This window comes from Lissotriton helveticus, chromosome 5_1, assembly GCF_964261635.1.
Source record: "Lissotriton helveticus chromosome 5_1, aLisHel1.1, whole genome shotgun sequence".
Lineage (NCBI taxonomy): Eukaryota > Metazoa > Chordata > Amphibia > Caudata > Salamandridae > Lissotriton > Lissotriton helveticus.
Window position 1 is genome coordinate 967,752,390 of NC_136065.1, and position 19,357 is coordinate 967,771,746.

The following is a 19,357-nucleotide window of genomic DNA, read 5'->3' on the forward strand; positions in this document are numbered from 1 at the left end:
AACTCAAAATAACTGACCTGCTACTCGCCGCTCTCACACTTTTCTCCTTCCTGCTGTGTACATGCTGAGGCTCCCAGACTCCCCAAAGCCAATCCCAGAACTACTCTTTCTCAAGCTGGTACCAGCATTAGAGAAGCGCTCGGATTGGCCTGAGCAGGCTTGTTTTCCGCTCCAAATCGGACTGGGAGCATACGCCTGCTGTTCTTACCTCCCGGCAATACAGCTCGGGTTGGGGTGATGTCAATGCGCATGATGGTTTGGCTGTCCTAAGACGGCCTCCAAACCGTCATGTGCACTGACAGTAGTGCTGCCCACCACTCACCTTCCATGCCTGTCATGGCATGTCCCCACCCCAAAGACTGCGCTCCGTCCAGAGGAAAAATAAAATTCAATAATATTGTTTTATTATCATTTAATTTCTCCATTCTCTCAGCTGGCCAGCAAGGGGGCGGGCGGTTGACGCTCCTCCACTACAGCGGATGAGCTGCAGCTGTTTAAGCGGCTATATTACAGTTTTGAACATTTATCCTAGTTGTTGACGATTATTATGGTGCATCTATTACTAATAGGTGAACAATAAATCTTTGAAAATAATTTTCAAAAAGCCAAATTTCTCTTACCCTTCACTTTTACTACTTGCCTTTGATGACTCCATTCTTATTATAGTTACTTGGATGATGCTGTTATTTACCTATCTGGAAAATGTAACGTCCATAAAAATAGTCAAGCTTTAAAAAGGGATTTCATCTCAGCCCCTGTGACTTTGACTACAACAATTTTGCTAGGAAACATCTCACTATTTTGGCTTCCAGCCCTAACAAGTGCAGATGAACTACATATGGTTGCACCGATCCGGACTCGCAGACGTTTGCAAACCTCTGTACTAACGAATCAATGTCCTCATGGAGGAGAAACCCACAATCTGGCGGCTGGAACATTCAGCATTTCTTACTTTTAAAAATACGATTTACTATTTGCCCAAATGAAATCAAATGTTTTAGGAAAAGGTATTTGTGAGTTCTCCTAATTATAACATACAAAAACAGCTACCAAGGCCTGGTTTCTATTAAGTGCTGTTTATAACACTGCAGGCTGACACTTTTGAAACATTATGAACATTCTCTGTGTTTCTTCGTATACCGTTAAAAGTTACACTATTGCTCGTCAGATACTGAACTCCATTCAAATTTCTAAAACAATCAAGAAATATCGTCCCTCATTCTCCGGTTTTGGAAAAAATACACCTCGTTAAGCCCTTAAGAGCAATGAAAACGAGATACATACATTTGAAGAACTGTTGGGTTCAGCAAAGTGAAGACCGCATCTACTCAATGTGTAATTGTTTAAAACAAGATTGGGAGGCCAGAAAATACTCTAGGACTTAATTCACAAGATGACTTTATTTGTATTTTTAATACAACCCAAGAAGGGGCCTCGTACAATTGTGTTTGTAGTATACAATTCATTTGGCTAATACATTCTTGAAGTTAACAATATTTCGGTGCTGCCTGCCTTACGGCTTCCGATGAACTAAAAAAATCAACATGTCCTCTATGTTTAAATAAAAAGTTATGACATACCTCTCGACAGGAACAATGCTTCTCTCTCAAACTCAACACAGCTCCTCACTTAAGCCCTAAAAGTCAATTTTCTTCCAGAAGGTCTACTACAGGGTAAATGTTTTTTTTTCACCACTATGATCTGTTATTTGACTTTCAGTCCATTTTACATATTTATTTGATGTATTATAGCTTGCATGCAGAAAGCATAAGAACATCACAGTAACTTAAATAGGGCACTGGACAGAGTATAAACCAATGTAGCGCTAGAAACACAGGTATCAGAATTCAGCAAACATCAACAATATTATACAGACAACAATGTAACATCAGTCAACGCTATGTACAAATAACGCAGGGTACTTCACTTTACAGGAAGCTTTGCCTCTACAAATACATAACATTTATCAAAAACGAAGGTGGAAGCAAACAGGCAATCTGAGGAGAAACCTAGCTATAAGAAACAGAGGTCCAGCAGTTAGTAGAAGGACACAAGGAAATGACTGTATGAAGGACTTGTTTAGTTCCACTTTTAATGCAGGAAGAGAGGCACTGATGTGGATAGCAGGGGGAATAGTTTTTCAGATTGTGGATGTACAGCAGAGAAAAACAGTTCAGAGGGATGTGTTTTTGACTCTAAACAGGAATTTCAAGTAAGATGGTGCTGTGGAGAATCGTCTGAAATGGTTAATTTATTGACTAGTGTCTAGAGTGCAAGAATTAATGCATTAAGCTCCCAAGGTGACATAATAATAATAAACTTCTTTATTCGGCTTATTCACAAAGGAAAAACCATAAAAGATACAGTTGATAATACACATTACATTTTTGCATGAATAAGAAAGGAAAAACACACAGTTTCAGTAAAATTCATACAAAGAATTAATAAAATAAAAGAGGATTAATTATAAAAAATTTCATCAGAAATCAGCTCAGAAAATCGTTAATGAGGGCAATTATAAGTTTTTCCTGTGCTTCATGATGCATTTTAGAAAGTTGCTCACAAAATAACAGACATTTTCAGTTTCCAACATTTGGAGTCTAAGAAAAGCGGGCCTGCATTGTCTCAGTCCCCAGCTCCTCAGTATTGGTAGTAACCAGATTTTTCTATGCGGCTGATGAAATTTGCAAAGCATAATCACATGTAGATTGGATTGTATTGATACGTCATCACACGGACAAGGTGGGAGAGTAATTTCCCAACAGTTTTTCAATGGAAACGTAACCAATCTAAAAAAAGTGTTTAGCCTAAATCTAGTTATTAGCATTCTTTCGTATGTTGATAATTGAAGTGACAGATACGGATGGATGCCATGGGCTATTTGTACCATATTTGCATGGACTACCGCAGTTTTTAATGATTCAGATGCCAATCTTAGAGACTCCAAGTGTCTTAGTGCTAATTGTTTGAGGTCTCTCTTCGAGATTTCCATTATAGATTCTGGTTCAAGGAAGTAGTTCTCAAACCCTAGATCTTTGAAGAAATCTCTTATATAGGAAAGCCATTTTACTTTAGAGGATTTGTCGAGGGCCATCGAGTCAGCAATGATGGATTGGGTCAGCGCGTTTTTATCAGATGTCCAAATGCGCCGCCACAGCATCAGTGGTTCAGTTTTAATTAAATCCTCTATATACGGTATTCCTAATTCCAGGTGCATGGCATAGGTAGAGGTACCTTTCTGGGTGGCTAGGAGAAATCTAAGGAAAACGTTTTCAGCCTTCTGGATGGAGCTAGTATCAGTGTATCCCCAGACTCCCGCACCATATAGGGCGATAGCCTGGCATTTGGCATTATAAATTTTCAATAGCTCCACTGGGGGCCTTTTTCCTAATCTCTGAGAGAAGCTCGTCAGAGCGGCTATTGATCTCTTAAGGAGATGACCCCTTGTATCTACTGCTGGCTTCCATGTCAGTTGATCATCTATCATGATGCCCAGGTAGGGGTATTGGGGAGTGACCTCAAGCTTTTGGTTATCGAGGTAAATGGCCTTTGTTCTTTTTTTTCCCCTGCCTGCTGTCATGACAAAAGTTTTCTTCACATTCACCCGCAAATCCAGGTTGCCCATGAAGGTCGTATACCTATTCAATGAGAGCTGAAGCTCGCGTGGTGTGCGCCCCAGAATGACGGCGTCATCCGCGTAGAGCAGGGCTGGAATCAGGCGCTGATTTATGCGTGGGAGATCCTGAGCCCCCCTCAACATCTCCCCCTCCAGGCCATTAGTATAGAGTGAGAAGAGGAAGGGGGCCAGGACACATCCCTGCCTGACTCCACGCCCTACGCTAAACGGGCTGTCAACTCGCCATTCAGGCCAAATCGCACTCTGGCCGTTGCACCGGAACAGAGTTCCCTCAAAAAATCCAAAAGAGATGATTCTACTCCCAATTGGCGTAGGACCGTCCACAGTTTTGCGTGCGATACGCAGTCAAACGCTGCGGACAGGTCGACAAAGACCATATAGATCTTCGTTGCCTTGGCCTGTGTGTATTTTCCCATTATTAAAGTGAGATTGAGGGCCTGTTCTAATGTTCCGAAACCCTCACGGAAGTCAAACTGGATATCAGAAATAATGCCTCGATCCTCACTCCACTGCTGGAGGCGCTCTAGGATAACTCTCCCCACTACTTTCCCGAGCGAGTCCAGCAGTGAGATGGGACGATAACACTTCACATCTTGGCGGTCCCCTTTTTTAAAGATGGGGACCATTATTGACTTGGTCCAGGAACTTAAAACTCCCTCATTCGTCGCCGCTATGCACACTCTTGTTATAATGGGGGCCCAGAGATCTAGGTTATTTTTTAAAAAGTCCACTGGGACCCCGTCAGGGCCTGGAGCTTTACCCGGTTTGCTTTTCTGCAATGCTTCCATAAGATCAGAAATATCAAACAGAAGCGGGATGGGGTACCGTGCTTTTGGGAGCAATAAGTCTGTGGGTGAACTACTTTTAAAGATCTTAGAAAAGTGTGCAACCCATGTGTGCTCATCTATGGCAACTTCTATTCTGGGGGTGCCAGTGTCAGAAAGATATGGAGTTCTGACTGTACGCCAGAAGAGCTCACTATTTTTTGATACAGCACTGTTGTGAAGATCGTCCCAGAGTTTCTGCTTTAATTGTGCAATTCTCAATTTTCTTTCACCTATGTATTGACGCCTTAGGAGTTGGATTTGGGCTGCATCCCTCGGTTTGTTATGGAGCGCCGATTTTAGTTTGGTTAGAGCGGTTGTGCAGTTATGGGTAAACCACCCTTTCTTTTCAGGGTGATTTATTATGGGTTTTGACGAGAGTAAATCCTTGATGAACTCCAAAATTTGTTTGAAGTTCGTTAGGACTTCCTCATAACTTGAGGAGAGATCCAGACATTTTAAAATGTTTGGGTATGCCTGGATTATCAGTTTTTTTGTAATGACGGTAGGATTAATTTTCCCCCATTTGATTGTGTAACCGTTCTGTTTACCAATCTCGATTTTATTCTGTGCGAGCATATTTGCTATAGCCGAGTTTTGGGGTTTGAGCTCAGGTAAATAAAGATTAATCCTTAGGGCTGAGTGGTCGCTGAGAGAATTGCCAATGATCCGAAAGTCCTTAGCTATGCCTACCAGGCCGGAAGATAAAAAAATATAATCTACTGTTGTATGGTAGCCTCTACCCACATAGGTTGGATTAAGTGAATTAGAGTCTGCATTACGATGGTTAACAATTTGCAGATCCAAGTCCGAGAGGACGGCATTTAGAGCGTTTCCCGCTTTATTGTGTGTGAAGTGTACTAATGGGGCCTCAAATTCATCCACCATCCCACAGCAGAGTGGATTGGTCGTTAAACATGGATGGAGATTGAAATCTCCTCCCCATATTAAATGGGTTACCCCCTGACTAATTCTCCATTGATATGATTGTTTTAATCTCTCGTGTGCGTTACTAAGGAGATTTATGAATTGGTCTTCATCAAGGTTATTATAAAGATTGGTTAAGAAGATGGTCTCCTTGTTGGCAAAGGAGAGAGAGAGGATTTGATAGTTAGAATCCTGAAAAACTCTTGCCACTTTTAGGTGGGGTAAAGTGTTCGCTATGTAGGTTACTAACCCACCTTTGGGTCTTCCCATTATACTACTTACTGCTGGAACAAAGTAGGTTTTATAACCTTGTAGGTGCAGCTCTTCTATTGACCAAGTCTCCTGGAGACAGATTATTTGATAGGGTTTTAGAAAGTTTTGTGCGGTCCCGTCCTCAATTTTGGAGCGCAGACCTGCTATGTTCCAATAGAGTATAGAAATCGGGGGTCTCACAGCTTGTAATTGTTCTGCTGTGGATACAACTTCGGCATCCATGGGTGCCGAAGAGATATTTAGGTTCCTGGGGGGGGAGAGTACAAGCGATTTGGTGGGTACACTTTCGTTTGATGGTCAATCGACCATTTCAAGTCCACTATATCTATTAAACAACGGGATCTTATGCCATGGGTCCCACCGGGACTGGTCTCTAATCACCGGCCTTTGTGAGTATGGTCTCCTATCTGCCCAGCCTCCCTCCTGATAACGTGGTCCTACTGTGTGCCAGGAATAATCTGGGTCATAGAGTCTGGGGGGGGCAAAATATCTGGGATTCGGTAAATCATCCTGTCGGGAGACTGGAACAGCCCAAGGAGGGTCTTGTTCCTGGGGAGGTCCATTTATTTGCCTAAAAGGATAGAAAAAAGAAAGTGACTTAATTTTAATGCCTCCGTTTGAAGCGATGTCTTCCCAGGAGCAAATATAATCTGCTATACGTGGGTCCTCAAAAGTGATCACTATGCAGTCCCCTGGGATCGTTTTTCTAGTGTTACCCACCCATGGAACCCTGGAAACAGATCTAATCCTTCCATGCCAGGTTGAAGGGATCGGTCGATTGGTCTGCAGCCAATGCTGTGCCTTGTTTGTTAAAGACCAGCCAGGTTCCGAGTTATGATCTGTTAGCTCAGGAACGCCGGCCATGACCACTACGTACGGTGAAGCCTCAGGTGGAAAGTCTGCTGGAGCTCTTGTCTGCCCTAAATTTTTGGCAGCGTTTCTCCTGGCCCTGACGGACGAGGGATTTGAAGCTGAAGTCTGAGGGACCGAGGTTTTGGTAGATGATTTATTTATAGTTTTATTGGCGGTTTTATTAGTGGTTTTGTTAGATGCCTCAATATTTGGGGCGGGTGTAATTAGTGGTCCTGGCGAAGCCTATAAGGTAGTGTTTGTTGAAATACTAAGTATAGTCGGTGTAGTAGTTGAATGTGGTGTATTCTCTGGATTCGGTGTATTGTTGATGGTGGGTACACTGGGGATTGTTATCTGAAGTGTCTTCTTTTGGGGATTTGACAAATTCGGGTTTACGTTTGTTGTCTTTATGGGGTGTGTTTTTTTAGTGTTATTTCCCCCTATTTTTTGTGGCCCTGAAAGATGGTTGGGTTGTTGAGTTTTTGTGATTTTTAAGATCTGTAACTCCAACTGCGCTAGTCGTTGTTCTAGGGGTTGCAATGATTGTTTAAATATATTAGCTATCTTATTTAGTAACAGCTGGGAATCCTCCATATCATGTGGACCCTTATGGGTTTGTGTGATGGTTGGTGAATCCAAAATTACCGGGATAGGTGTTTCGTTCTCTGAGTGATGAACTAACACTGGGACTCCTATTTGTTCTGCTCTATCTGATCGATCTTGTGGGGCGCTAGGTATATGGGTCGGGTTGTTAGGTGTTGGGTGATTAGGGAGAACCCTTTTCTTGCTTATCGCCCCCTCCCTCCTTCCCCTTGCTATTATTTTTTCTATGGAGGAGTTTTGTGGTGAGGTTTGCGGGGCTAAGTCCGGTGTTTTTTCTAGGTCAAAGCTAAGCTGTGAGTCTGCGAGCTGGGACACTGATAGATCAATTGTGTTAGGCAAACTGCGTCTCTCTCGACTTGGATTTACCACAGCATTTGGGACTCCTACGGCTGGCGATCTGGCGTCCACCAATATCCCCAAAGAGGATCTTTTGGCGAATGCCAGGTCCAAGGAGACCCTTTCTTCTATTAATGATATGCTTTGGTCTATGAACGTATTCGCCTTCGTGATGAAGTCGTCCATAGGACCAAGCATTTTGCCTATGCTACCCGGAGCTTTGGTTTTGTTTCCCCTAGTGACGACCATTGTAACTAAACAATGATACTGTTAGTAACAGAAATGAGGGGGGGTAAATCCGGGTGAGAAGGAAAGAAAAGTAGTCCAGTCCAGTCTCTTACGTCCTCGAACGGCCTCAAACGGCCCGCTCTTTGCCCGGTCTTCGCCCCGGGCTCCGACCCGTGCGCGTCCCGGTAGAGTTTGTGTTGCTTATATAGGTGGGGATTAGAGGGCGTGGCCGCCGGGGGAAGAGGCACCAGCTGCAAGGTGTGGTGGTTGCTGGGCCTCGCAGTCCCCCGGTAGGCTCCTCAGGCAGAATCCCTTGTCGAGCTCCTCAACCTGGGCAGGATCACGCTGGGAGCGAATGAGCTAACCGCCGACCGCGGTAGCACTCCCACCAGCCGACACTGCCTCAGGGAGTGCACCGGTAACGAGCGTTCTGGAGCAGATCCTCTGGTGAGCAAAATCCAAGTAATGAGCGGCACCCGCGGAGCGGGTGTCGCGAAAGGTGATAAGCGGTGGAGATTAGAGGTCGTGGCCGCCGGGGGAAGAGGCACCAGCTGCAAGGTGTGGTGGTTGCTGGGCCTCGCAGTCCCCCGGTAGGCTCCTCAGGCAGAATCCCTTGTCGAGCTCCTCAACCTGGGCAGGATCACGCTGGGAGCGAATGAGCTAACCGCCGACCGCGGTAGCGCTCCCACCAGCCGACACTGCCTCAGGGAGTGCACCGGTAACGAGCGTTCTGGAGCAGATCCTCTGGTGAGCAAAATCCAAGTAATGAGCGGCACCCGCGGAGCGGGTGTCGCGGAAGGTGATAAGCGGTGGAGATTAGAGGGCGTGGCCGCCGGGGGAAGAGGCACCAGCTGCAAGGTGTGGTGGTTGCTGGGCCTCGCAGTCCCCCGGTAGGCTCCTCAGGCAGAATCCCTTGTCGAGCTCCTCAACCTGGGCAGGATCACGCTGGGAGCGAATGAGCTAACCGCCGACCGCGGTAGCGCTCCCACCAGCCGACACTGCCTCAGGGAGTGCACCGGTAACGAGCGTTCTGGAGCAGATCCTCTGGTGAGCAAAATCCAAGTAATGAGCGGCACCCGCGGAGCGGGTGTCGCGAAAGGTGATAAGCGGTGGAGATTAGAGGGCGTGGCCGCCGGGGGAAGAGGCACCAGCTGCAAGGTGTGGTGGTTGCTGGGCCTCGCAGTCCCCCGGTAGGCTCCTCAGGCAGAATCCCTTGTCGAGCTCCTCAACCTGGGCAGGATCACGCTGGGAGCGAATGAGCTAACCGCCGACCGCGGTAGCGCTCCCACCAGCCGACACTGCCTCAGGGAGTGCACCGGTAACGAGCGTTCTGGAGCAGATCCTCTGGTGAGCAAAATCCAAGTAATGAGCGGCACCCGCTGAGCGGGTGTCGCGAAAGGTGATAAGCGGTGGAGATTAGAGGGCGTGGCCGCCGGGGGAAGAGGCACCAGCTGCAAGGTGTGGTGGTTGCTGGGCCTCGCAGTCCCCCGGTAGGCTCCTCAGGCAGAATCCCTTGTCGAGCTCCTCAACCTGGGCAGGATCACGCTGGGAGCGAATGAGCTAACCGCCGACCGCGGTAGCGCTCCCACCAGCCGACACTGCCTCAGGGAGTGCACCGGTAACGAGCGTTCTGGAGCAGATCCTCTGGTGAGCAAAATCCAAGTAATGAGCGGCACCTACCGCGCACGCCATTTACACTTTCTTTCGCACACCCTGCGTTTGAGCCCTGATGAGTCACAGCCGATTCACGCTGTGACAAAACACGTGTCGGCTTCATTTAATTTTGTCTACCACTTGCTACTTGGATGTACTGAACATTCATTCCATGATTAAATTCTACATTGTTACCAGACGAATCGTTTGAATCTTTTCGTTAACACTGCTCTATTGAATTCTCCACCTGGAGACAACTTGTATCTTTCATGTGCACAGGACTTTGTTCAGGAAGTGGAATGTAGTATAGGAATACCAGACGGGATTGCATTCCCATATTCAAAACTGTTAAGTACTGCGGCTTGGATTACTACTTTTAGGACCATTTAGGTAAGAATTAATTGAGCTCCAAATTAGTCAGAGTTGTGAAGATAAACAAAACAAATTAATCCAGATGATTTAAAGCTTTTAATATTGGTGGGAGAGTAGTTTAAGATATTTGTAGAATAGATTGAGTGTTGAACTGGAATAGAGACGGAATGGGGTGAACGAGTAGGAACTCCATTTTGTTAGGATTCAATGTTAGATTGTAATCAGCCAGCCAGAATTTTACGAAACCATGTGTTGAAGCCAGTAGGGGCATAGTCACCATAGAGGAAACATATTTCTAGGCAGACAGAATGGTACAGGAAGTGAACATCAAGAGGTGAATAATGGTCATGTGAACTTCTCTGGTCGCCACAATTCGACAAGAATAAGAAGAGATGGGACATGGAGGTGGACCCAATGAATCAACCGCTGTCTCCACTATGACCATACACAGAAGGTAGCCATGTAGGAGGGGAGGTCACAGACACTGGGCCATTTCTCTCCGCACATATTTCTGTGCCTTTCCCACTACACCATACAAGCCACTAGGGAAGAAGCCTGAAGTGTTGGGCTCACCAAGATTGCTGGTTTTCTCCTACCATTAGCCACATTTTTCATTATTTAAAGTTATTAGTACTTTAAAAAAATGGTAACTTAAGATCCTCAACAGCACAGTTGAAACTCAACAACGAAGGAAAGGTAATGATTTTATGTCAAGCCATTCACGACAGTACAAGGTTGCATCTCGGCTGCCTGAAGTGTGCTCATGGGCTGTAGTCGTAGGCCATTTCTCGTTGACACAATATAACGTTTCTCTTCTCAGTGACCATTGACTAGAGACAGAAATGGCAGACTTTGCAACCACTACATCTTTTGGTGCAGGCCTTTGACCATAAGGTGGCCTGAGCTAGGCTAGGCCCCCAGCTGCAACAAATGAAAAGTTGCATAATTGAACAACACGCATCTGGGGTGCAACAGTGCATTAGGCAGCCTTACGCTTTCCTGAAACTTACTTTAATGCTGGGAACTTGAAATATTTCTTCTTTAAGATGATGTATTTTTTTTCTACTCAGGTCCAGAGTGCTCGAGGAAGTAGAAATTGCTTCTTCAATGGCTCTGCTAATATCCACTGGTGAAAATGATTCTGGCGATATATGTCTTTTACTACTTCTAAAAAGCTCATCCTTTTTTGCAAAATCCCCGGTGCCATGTGTTTCGTTGGACCAGCTCCTATCCATTAGTCAGCTATCCGGGTACCGTAGAGACTGGCATCAAAACCAGAGCTCTTGCCTGTAAGAAAAAATAAATATTGCTTTCACGTTGTGACTCCATCAACACGTTTCATCAATTTACGCAGTGCTCATTAAATTCACGTGATGATCAAAATTGTTTTTATTACATGCTGGTGCATATCTTGAACGCGCGCACTCATGCAGGCCAGAGATTTGTGCTTGTTTTTATGTGACTGCACTTTCTAAAGCGGCAGCATTTAATTCTGAATTTCGTCGTCAGCACAGCTCGGAAAGAGTGGGCAGTGTTGCCTGTTTCCGCACGGTTTAGAAAGTGTAATTGCATAAATATAGCGGCATTGCTGTGCCCTGCGGGCACGGCCCTGGGTGGTATACTAAAAACATGCAATAAAAAATAGCAGGGTACTCGTGTAAGCAAACCTACATGCAGTTTGCAATCAGCACCCTGTGAGATACAGAACAGCAAGTTGTACAGGTAAAATTAAGGAGTAATTAAAATTAAAATCCCTGTGCATATCCAATACGATGTTCTAATTGCTAAGAGAATATTTCGATAAACAAACTTTACTTCCCACAATAACAGCTGTACTTTTTTAGGTTTCGCCTCCACAGCGCTTGTGAAAACTTTAGTAATGAAAAAATACTTTTTTTTAAAGGGGCTTATAGCCCGCCCTCACTTTCCATTTGTTATTAGGCTCGTCACTCTGCTTTCCTTGCTTGCATGCTATCTCCTGTTGTGTTCGTCTTTCTCATTGTGTTTTCTTATCAGTGGGGCATGGACCAAGTACTCCTATGAACTTTTCCTCTGCATTTATGGTCCTTCTCTTTTTTTTCCTTTGTGATCAAGTAGGTTTGACGACTGCATGTTATTTGTGTAGCTCTTTGTGGTATATATCCATTCTTTTGGAACACTTTTTACGTTCTTTTTTAATTTCATACCCACATTCCATGCAAGTGCATGTGTTCCGCCTTTCCACTAACCATTGTTTAACACACTCACTTGTATTTGTTTACCACTCCCTCCCACCCACTCCCACTGTCTGTTCTTTTTTTTCTTCTTTTTTTGCTATGGTAACTAGTGTGAAACTGACCTCAAGGAATTGTAGTGCTTTACACAAAGAGATTAAGTGATTTTCCCAGAATCACAGGATGTTGAGACTCCCACAGAGACTCAAACCCAGTTCCCCAGGTTCAAGGTTGGCTGCTTACGCCATATCCTCCCCCTTGAGATCAGCACATAAGATGTATGGCACTCCTTTGGAATGCACAATTATAATGCGTTCCCATTATGCGTTCCAAAGCAGTGATGGTCATCTTGTTTTTGTACGACGCTTGCATTGTCCTCAATTGCCATAATTTGGCTGCAGTTTTTGTATATATATATATATATATATATATATATATATATATATATATATATATATATATATATATATATATTCACTGAAAAAAACTTAGGTTTCAGCCACATTATAGTTAGGAATTGGCATTTAAAAAACCTTAGAAATTCACTGAAAAAACCATAGGTTTCACGCATGTTATACTTAGCTGGGCATTTAAATCATACAAAACCAATGAAATTCCCCCGTTATAGGTTAGATTAGCTAACTATAACTCGCGCGCCCGTAATGCACTGCTGATGACATCACATATTACATCACTCATGACATGGTTAGTGACATCACTCATGACATCACTGATGACATCATCCAGTGAATGTGGTTTGGTTCGATATTTAAATAAGTATTTTATATATTTAGCAATCTGCATTGAAGACTGAGTGGATGTATATGTGTCTGGATGGAGGATTTAGTAGTAGTATGATAAGTGACTAATTTCAAGTGTCTCACTAAATATATGGGATAGTGATTAAACTGTGTGAATATCTGTATCACTCTATCCCGTGTTGTGTAAACTACTACATAAGTTGGTTACTAGCTATGTGAACGTCTATATTAGTTATTAATTAGTTAAGTGAGTATTTGTACGGGATAGTGAATGTGTGTGTGATTGGGTTGGAGGTGTGTGACTGTCCAAAGATGTGTAAATAGTTGATTTAGTAGGTATATGAGGTTAAGACTGTATGTGGAAACAGTTGTTTGGGTGAGTGATGAGTAAATGGTGTGGTGATGAGTAAATATATTTCTCAATGATACATGTCCAACAAAGTAGAAATATAAAAGGCAGTGTATATAACAGTTGTTGTATATAAATAAGTATACATGAGACTCAGTGATTGTATGAGTGACTATATCGAAAACTGTATACTTGTAATAGTGATTTTATAATACACTAAGTATAAGGTACTATCTATGTGAATAAATAAAGTGGTGTTTGTATAAGTGTGTAGCTTAGTAAATGTAAGTATGATCAATTGTTTGCATAAGTGAATAGGATGTGTGCTGGTGTGTAATGTCGATGTTGGTGTATGAGTATATTTAATAGTGTTCTATTAATCTTTGTTAGCATGTATGAGTGAATCTATAGGTAAGTGTTTGGATGTGTGTGAAGATGTAGGAATCACTGAGTGGCCTTTTAGAAACTTGTATTGGTGTGTCAATGGTTTCAAATATGGTACTCCATATTTTATAATGCGTTTTGAAAGGTTATACTAGTGTATGATGAGATCAGATTGTCACGTGGATGATGTCATCAGTGTTGTCATTTGAGATGTCATTAGTGATGTCATCAGTGATGTCATCAGTGATGTCACTGACCATGTCATGAATGATGTAATATGTGACATCATCAGCAGTGGATTGCGGGCGCGCGAGTTATAGTTAGTACAACTAACTATAACGGAGGAATTCCAATGGTTTTGTACAAGGGAAATGTTCAGCTAACTATAACACCCCTAAAACCTATGGTTTTTTCAGTGAATCTCTAAGGTTTTTTAAATGCTAATTCCTAACTATAACATGTCTGAAACCTATGGTTTTTTCAGTGAATTTCAAAGGTTTTGTAAATGACAATTTTTAAATATATTAATTGTTATATTTATTTTTTTGATACTGATTTACTACATTTTATTAACTATTTATTTTTAGATATTTAATTTTTTTAATTACATTACATATTTTTAATATAAATTGAAAAAAAATGTTTTTAAAAATATTGAAATTCTAATTCTAATATTGTTTTTTTATTTTATATATTTTTTTAATATATTTATATATATTTTATATTGCAGGCAATTATATCCTATGGAAGGAAATTCAAGTTACTGGTAAGTACAGTTAGAATTACTTTTCAGGATAAGTACTGGGCTCAAAGATGCAGCACTGAGGTCGCTCCTGATAACAGGTGAGTAAATCGGAATTCGTAGTTCGGCTGATTTTAGAGGAATATTTGTAAGTTCCAAAACTCCACACTTAGAAGAATTTCCAAATGAAACCAGTCAATGTTAGCCTATGGAAGGAAATTCAAGGTACTGGTAAATACGGTTAGAATAACTTTTCAGGATCAGTACTGGGCTCAAAGATGCAGCACTGAGGTCTCTCCTGATAACAGGTGAGTAAATCGGAATTCGTAGTTTGGCTGATACTTCGGTCCAGTATATATAGAGCCACTTTCCTACACCATCCCTTCACCACTGTGCAAACACGCCCTGTGGCGTGTTTTAAGTTAGGGACACGGCCTAGACCACCTCTCTGCAACGCAGCGCAGTGGCGCTTACTGGAAGCACCTGGTGGACTAGTTGGCCCCCAGGGTCCCACAGGATTGAAGGGGAATTATTTACCCAACTTAAAACGTGCCACAGGGCGTGTTTGCATACGTCACATCAGGCCCCGTCCCCCTTCCTTCACCACTGTGTAAACGCGCCCTGGGCCGTTCTAAGTTGAGAGATTAAGTCCCCTTGAATCCTAAGGGTCCATAGAACAAACTAGCCCACTAGGTACCTCCAGTAAGTGCCAAAGAGATGCATTCCGGACAGGTGTAGAAAGGGGCGTGGCCTCTGAAAAGCTGTCTGCAACGCAGCTTCCTGGCGCATACTGGAGATACCTGTTCGGCTAGTTGGCCCTCAGGGACCCTCAGTATTGAAAGAGAATTAATTATCCAACTTAAAACGCGCCCCGGGGCGCGTTTGCACAGTGGTGAAGGAAGGGAGCGTGGCCTGAGATGACATGTCTGCAAACACGCCCTGCGGTGCGTTTTAAGTTAGAGAATTAATTCCCCCTACATCCGCTGGGTCCCTGGGGGACAACTAGCCTACCAGGTACCTCCAGTATGCGCCAGGGGGCTGCATTGCAGAGATGTTCAGAGGCCACGCCCCTTTTTACACCACTCTGCAAAGCATCTCCGTGGTGCCTAATGGAGGTACCTGGTGGGCTAGTTGGCCCCAAGGGACCCTCAGGATTGACGAGGAATTAATTCCCCAACTTTAACCGCACCACAGGGTGTGTTTGCACACATGTGAACTCAGGCCCCGCCCCCTCCCTTCACCACTGTGCAAACGGGCCCTGTGGCGCGTTTTAGGTTAGGGGATTAACTCCCCTTAAACACTGAGGGTCACTGGGGTGCAACTAGCCCACCAGCTACCTCCACTAAGCACCACAGAGCTGCATTGCAGAGAGGTGTAAAAAGGGGCGTGGCCTCAGAACACCTCTCCAAAATGCAGCGCCCTGGCGCATGCTGGAGGTTCCTGGTCGGCTAATTGGCCCCCAGGGACCCCCAATATTCAAGGAGAATTCGTTCCCCAACTGCAAGCAGGCCAGGGGGCGCATTTGCAGAGTGCTGCAAGTAGGGGGGCATGGCCTCCGGTGTGATGGCGGTCTTTTTTTTTTTTTAAAAGGGGGTAGCACTCTTGTTTTTCTATTTTTTGGCTCTGGTGACCCCATCCCCCAGGGTCTGCCCCCTAATTTCTTTTTTTTAATTTAAAAAATGTGGGAGGAGCCGCGTGGCCCCCCCTCCCGAGGCCTTAATCGGCCCCGGGGACCCCATACCCTGGGGCATGGCCTTTTCCTTTTTTTAAATGTATTTTTTAAACTGTTAGGGAGGGGGCCGCGTGCCCCCCCCCTTCCGGTCCATGTATGGCCCCGGGGACCCCATCCCCTGGGGCATGGCCTTTGCCTTTTTTTTTTTTACTTTTGAGGAGGGGGGCTGCATGGCCCCCCAGGGCCACTTGTAGCCCTGGGGACCCCATTCCCCGGGGCTGGCCCTCTTCGTTGGGGACCGTGGGGGGGTCCCCAATCCCCCCAAGGTCCCAGCCGGCTCCCCGGGAGCCAGCATTGCTTTTCCACATGGGGAGCAGCTAACATGCTGCTCCCCATGTGGAAAAGCAATCTGCTTTGCTTCATTGAAGCGAGAGCAAGTTTCCCTGCTCTCGCTTCAATGAAGCAAAGTAGTTTGCAATGACAGGGTGGGAGCTGCAAGGCTCACGCCCTGTCATTGCAAACTACAGTGTCCCGGGGGTGGGCACCCTGGGACACTGCAGGAGCTGGCCCTGGGGGGTGGCGGTCCCCTTGGCCACAATGCTCCAGGAGGGGTGCTGCACGGCCCCCTCCCATATTTTACAAAGCCCTGGGGAGTGGTGGTCCCCCCCACTTTCAATCTTTAGAGCCCCGGGGAGGAGCCGGCCCACGGGGCTTGTGGGGGGGGGCCCTGGGGTGGCGGTCCCCGGGGCTACGGGGAGGCCGTGAGCCCCCGCATATAGTCTGATAAAGCCCCGGGTGGCGGTCCCGGGGGGATGGGGGGGCCTTTGAGCCACCCACCCTCTTATTAACAATGCCCCGGGGGGTGGTCCCCGGGGCTGGGGGAGCTATGATCCCCCTACACATTTTAATAGAAAGCACCGGGGGGTGGTGGTCCCCGGAGCTGGGGGGGGGGCCCCACCCATTTCTCACATTGCCCAAAAGGACTTGCCTCCCCCAGTGGCTTAATATTAAAGAAGTGCGGGAGATCGCGCTTCATTTTTTTTATCTGCAAGATCCGCGCACCCTGCGCGGATTTTGACGATAAAAAAAAATTGGGGGCCCTGGCAGTCCTTGTGGGACCCCTTGAGCAGGCCTAGGGGGCCAGGGTGTTTCTACCCTGTCAGCTCCTATCCTAAAATCCTAAGAGTTTCGGGGTGATTCGGTAAGCCGGGGCCGAGAAAAAAAGGGGGCCCAAAACATGTTTTCGCCATGTTATTTTCCATAGGGAACTTTACAGACGACTACAGCCCAAACTGCTGAATGGAATCACACCAAATTTGGCAAAAAAGTAGCCCTTGTTTCAGAAAGAACTCTTTTAGTTAAATGGTGTAAATCCGTTCACTAGGTCCTGAGAATTTTTATTAAAAAAGAGGTCGAAAAATGAATTTCCCATAGGAAACTTTAGACACGGCTACAGCCGGAACTGCTGAACGGAATCACACCAAATTTGGCAAAAAGGTAGTGCTCGCTTCAGAAAGCGCCCTTTTTAGGTTTCGCCTGGCGTCCACTGCGCAGCAGTGTTCGCGCAGGCAAAATCTTATGTTAGACAGTACGGGGCTTTGTCCCGCTTCTCTCTTCCATTGGCTAGCTCCATAAATGGAGGCTAGCCATTGGAAGAGAGATCTGTCCGTAATTGTGGCAGCAGATTCGTGGGCGTTCCGTAGATTTTTACTCATCCCGCCCCGTTGTGAACGTCATTGCGGCAGTGGGCGGTGGTTTATTATTTTTTTTTAAAGGCTTTTTTGGGTCATTCCTCCAGGCCGACCGCCGCCGGAAGAAGTCCAGGTGAGTGCTCCCCTCCCCTCCCGCTGCCCGTGTGCCCGTTCCCGCCCCCCCTCCAGCTGTCCTTGTGCCCGTTCCCGCCCCCCTCCCGCTGTCCGTGTCTCCGGCCCCACTTGTAAATGCTTGTTTTCGTTTCTACTGAAAGGCCCCTACTGGAAGAGGTGGGGATAATCAGCATAGTGCCCGGATGTGTTGAGATGCTTGAACTTTGGGGGCGCTCATGCAGCGTTCTTCTTAGCCTATCGACCTTCCTTGTTTATGTCGGCCCTCCAATCAGAGAGTCGTGAACCGCACTGTCGGCGTCCAATTAGACGCGCGCCCCAAGAGGCGGCGCAGTTTGAAGGTTGCAGGACTTGTTACCGTCGCTTCGCAGGTTATCTACGTGGAGAGCTTGAGCTTCTAGTTGTCCCCCGTTGTAGCCATGCCTTCCCGACTGGAGGATTACCAGGAGCTCCACACCGTGGGCAGTGGGTCGTACGGGAAGTGTAAGAGGGTGATGAGGAAATCGGACGGCAAGGTGAGGTGGGCGCAGTGAGACCGGGGGTGCTCCAGCTAGTTGGGCAGAGGGACATCAGCGAGGATGATCCGTCTCTGCATGGGATTTGGTGTCACTATTAGCAGTTTGGAACCGATTATTCATGAAGCGTGGTGATTGAGTGGTATAGAATATGTGGGTGAAGGTGCGCGTCTACTGTTTGCCACAAAGTCTGGAATCCTCTTTGATGTTTGTTTCCCCATTGTTTATTTCCATTGTGTTTAGCTTCTTGTATCACGGTGGTATGTTGCCGCTTGACCAACTAAGCAGCTTTGCGGTGTTTCTGACTTAGAAAAATGGGTGCAATATAATTATGGAAAGCCAGGTTTATTATTTCATTGTATTATGGGGTGCCTGTTCCTTACCTGAGAGCCTTCTCCGACTGTGACGCAGGAGCCATTTTATTTCAGCCGGAGTAGGGTTTGGCAGGGTGAGGTTAAGAATCACCCCTGGTTGAAGTTGTTTGGGGGTCTCCGGGCTGTTTAGAGGGATTCACTGGTGTCTTCAGAGTTATAGAGCACTCTCCTGAGTTTACATGCTTATTTCTATTATGCTTTTCTATACCACCGTTTTACATAAAATGTATGTTGTGGCAAGGTCGTAAATTGGTGCAGTACAGGCTTGAAAAGATGGAGGTGGTTGCTACTATTGTTTGCTGGTTAGTTTGGGCCTCGAGAAACAGAACAAAACAAATGTCAGTCTTTCACCACATACCCATACACATTATAGACCGCAGAGACAAGAGGAAGGAAGATGGTTTGCAGCGGGACACTGAGGGGGGACATGAGCAAGTCGAACAGACACCCAAAACTGCCCCTATGTTAAAGCAATTAGTATCACATATGAAGATGTGGAATATCTACTTCCCAGTATTAATTATTTCTAAATGACTCGGTAAACTCATTTCAAGTGCAACTTAATTCATCCAGTCCGGACTTTATGCATCATAAAACATCAACCATTTCACAAATAATTTTACTGGGTATTGCAAAACAAATGTTAAACTCTACTTCAGTATGAGATGGTAATTAATAATATATTGTACTGATGGATCTTTACCAGTAACTCTCAATTACCGCGTCATGGGCTGACTTGTGAATAACTCTGAATCACTACAAGACCGGGCACATCCTAAACGTGTGGTGTACAAATGCTAATAACAGCATTTGTGTAGA

At 45.4% G+C, this 19,357-nt stretch overlaps 1 protein-coding gene across 12 annotated transcripts in view; it reads right to left on the reverse strand.

The window, feature by feature from the left end:
• The window catches only part of LRRC27 (leucine rich repeat containing 27), an 801,922-nt gene that overhangs the window by 486,991 nt on the left and 295,574 nt on the right, over positions 1 to 19,357 (reverse strand). For all 12 annotated transcript variants that reach the window (XM_078643471.1, XM_078643467.1, XM_078643476.1 and 9 more), the window contains one exon: positions 10,716 to 10,992. In XM_078643471.1, coding sequence (XP_078499597.1) covers positions 10,716 to 10,940 — 225 coding nt within the window. In that variant the 5' untranslated portion in view covers positions 10,941 to 10,992. The remainder of the gene's footprint in view (positions 1 to 10,715; positions 10,993 to 19,357) is intronic.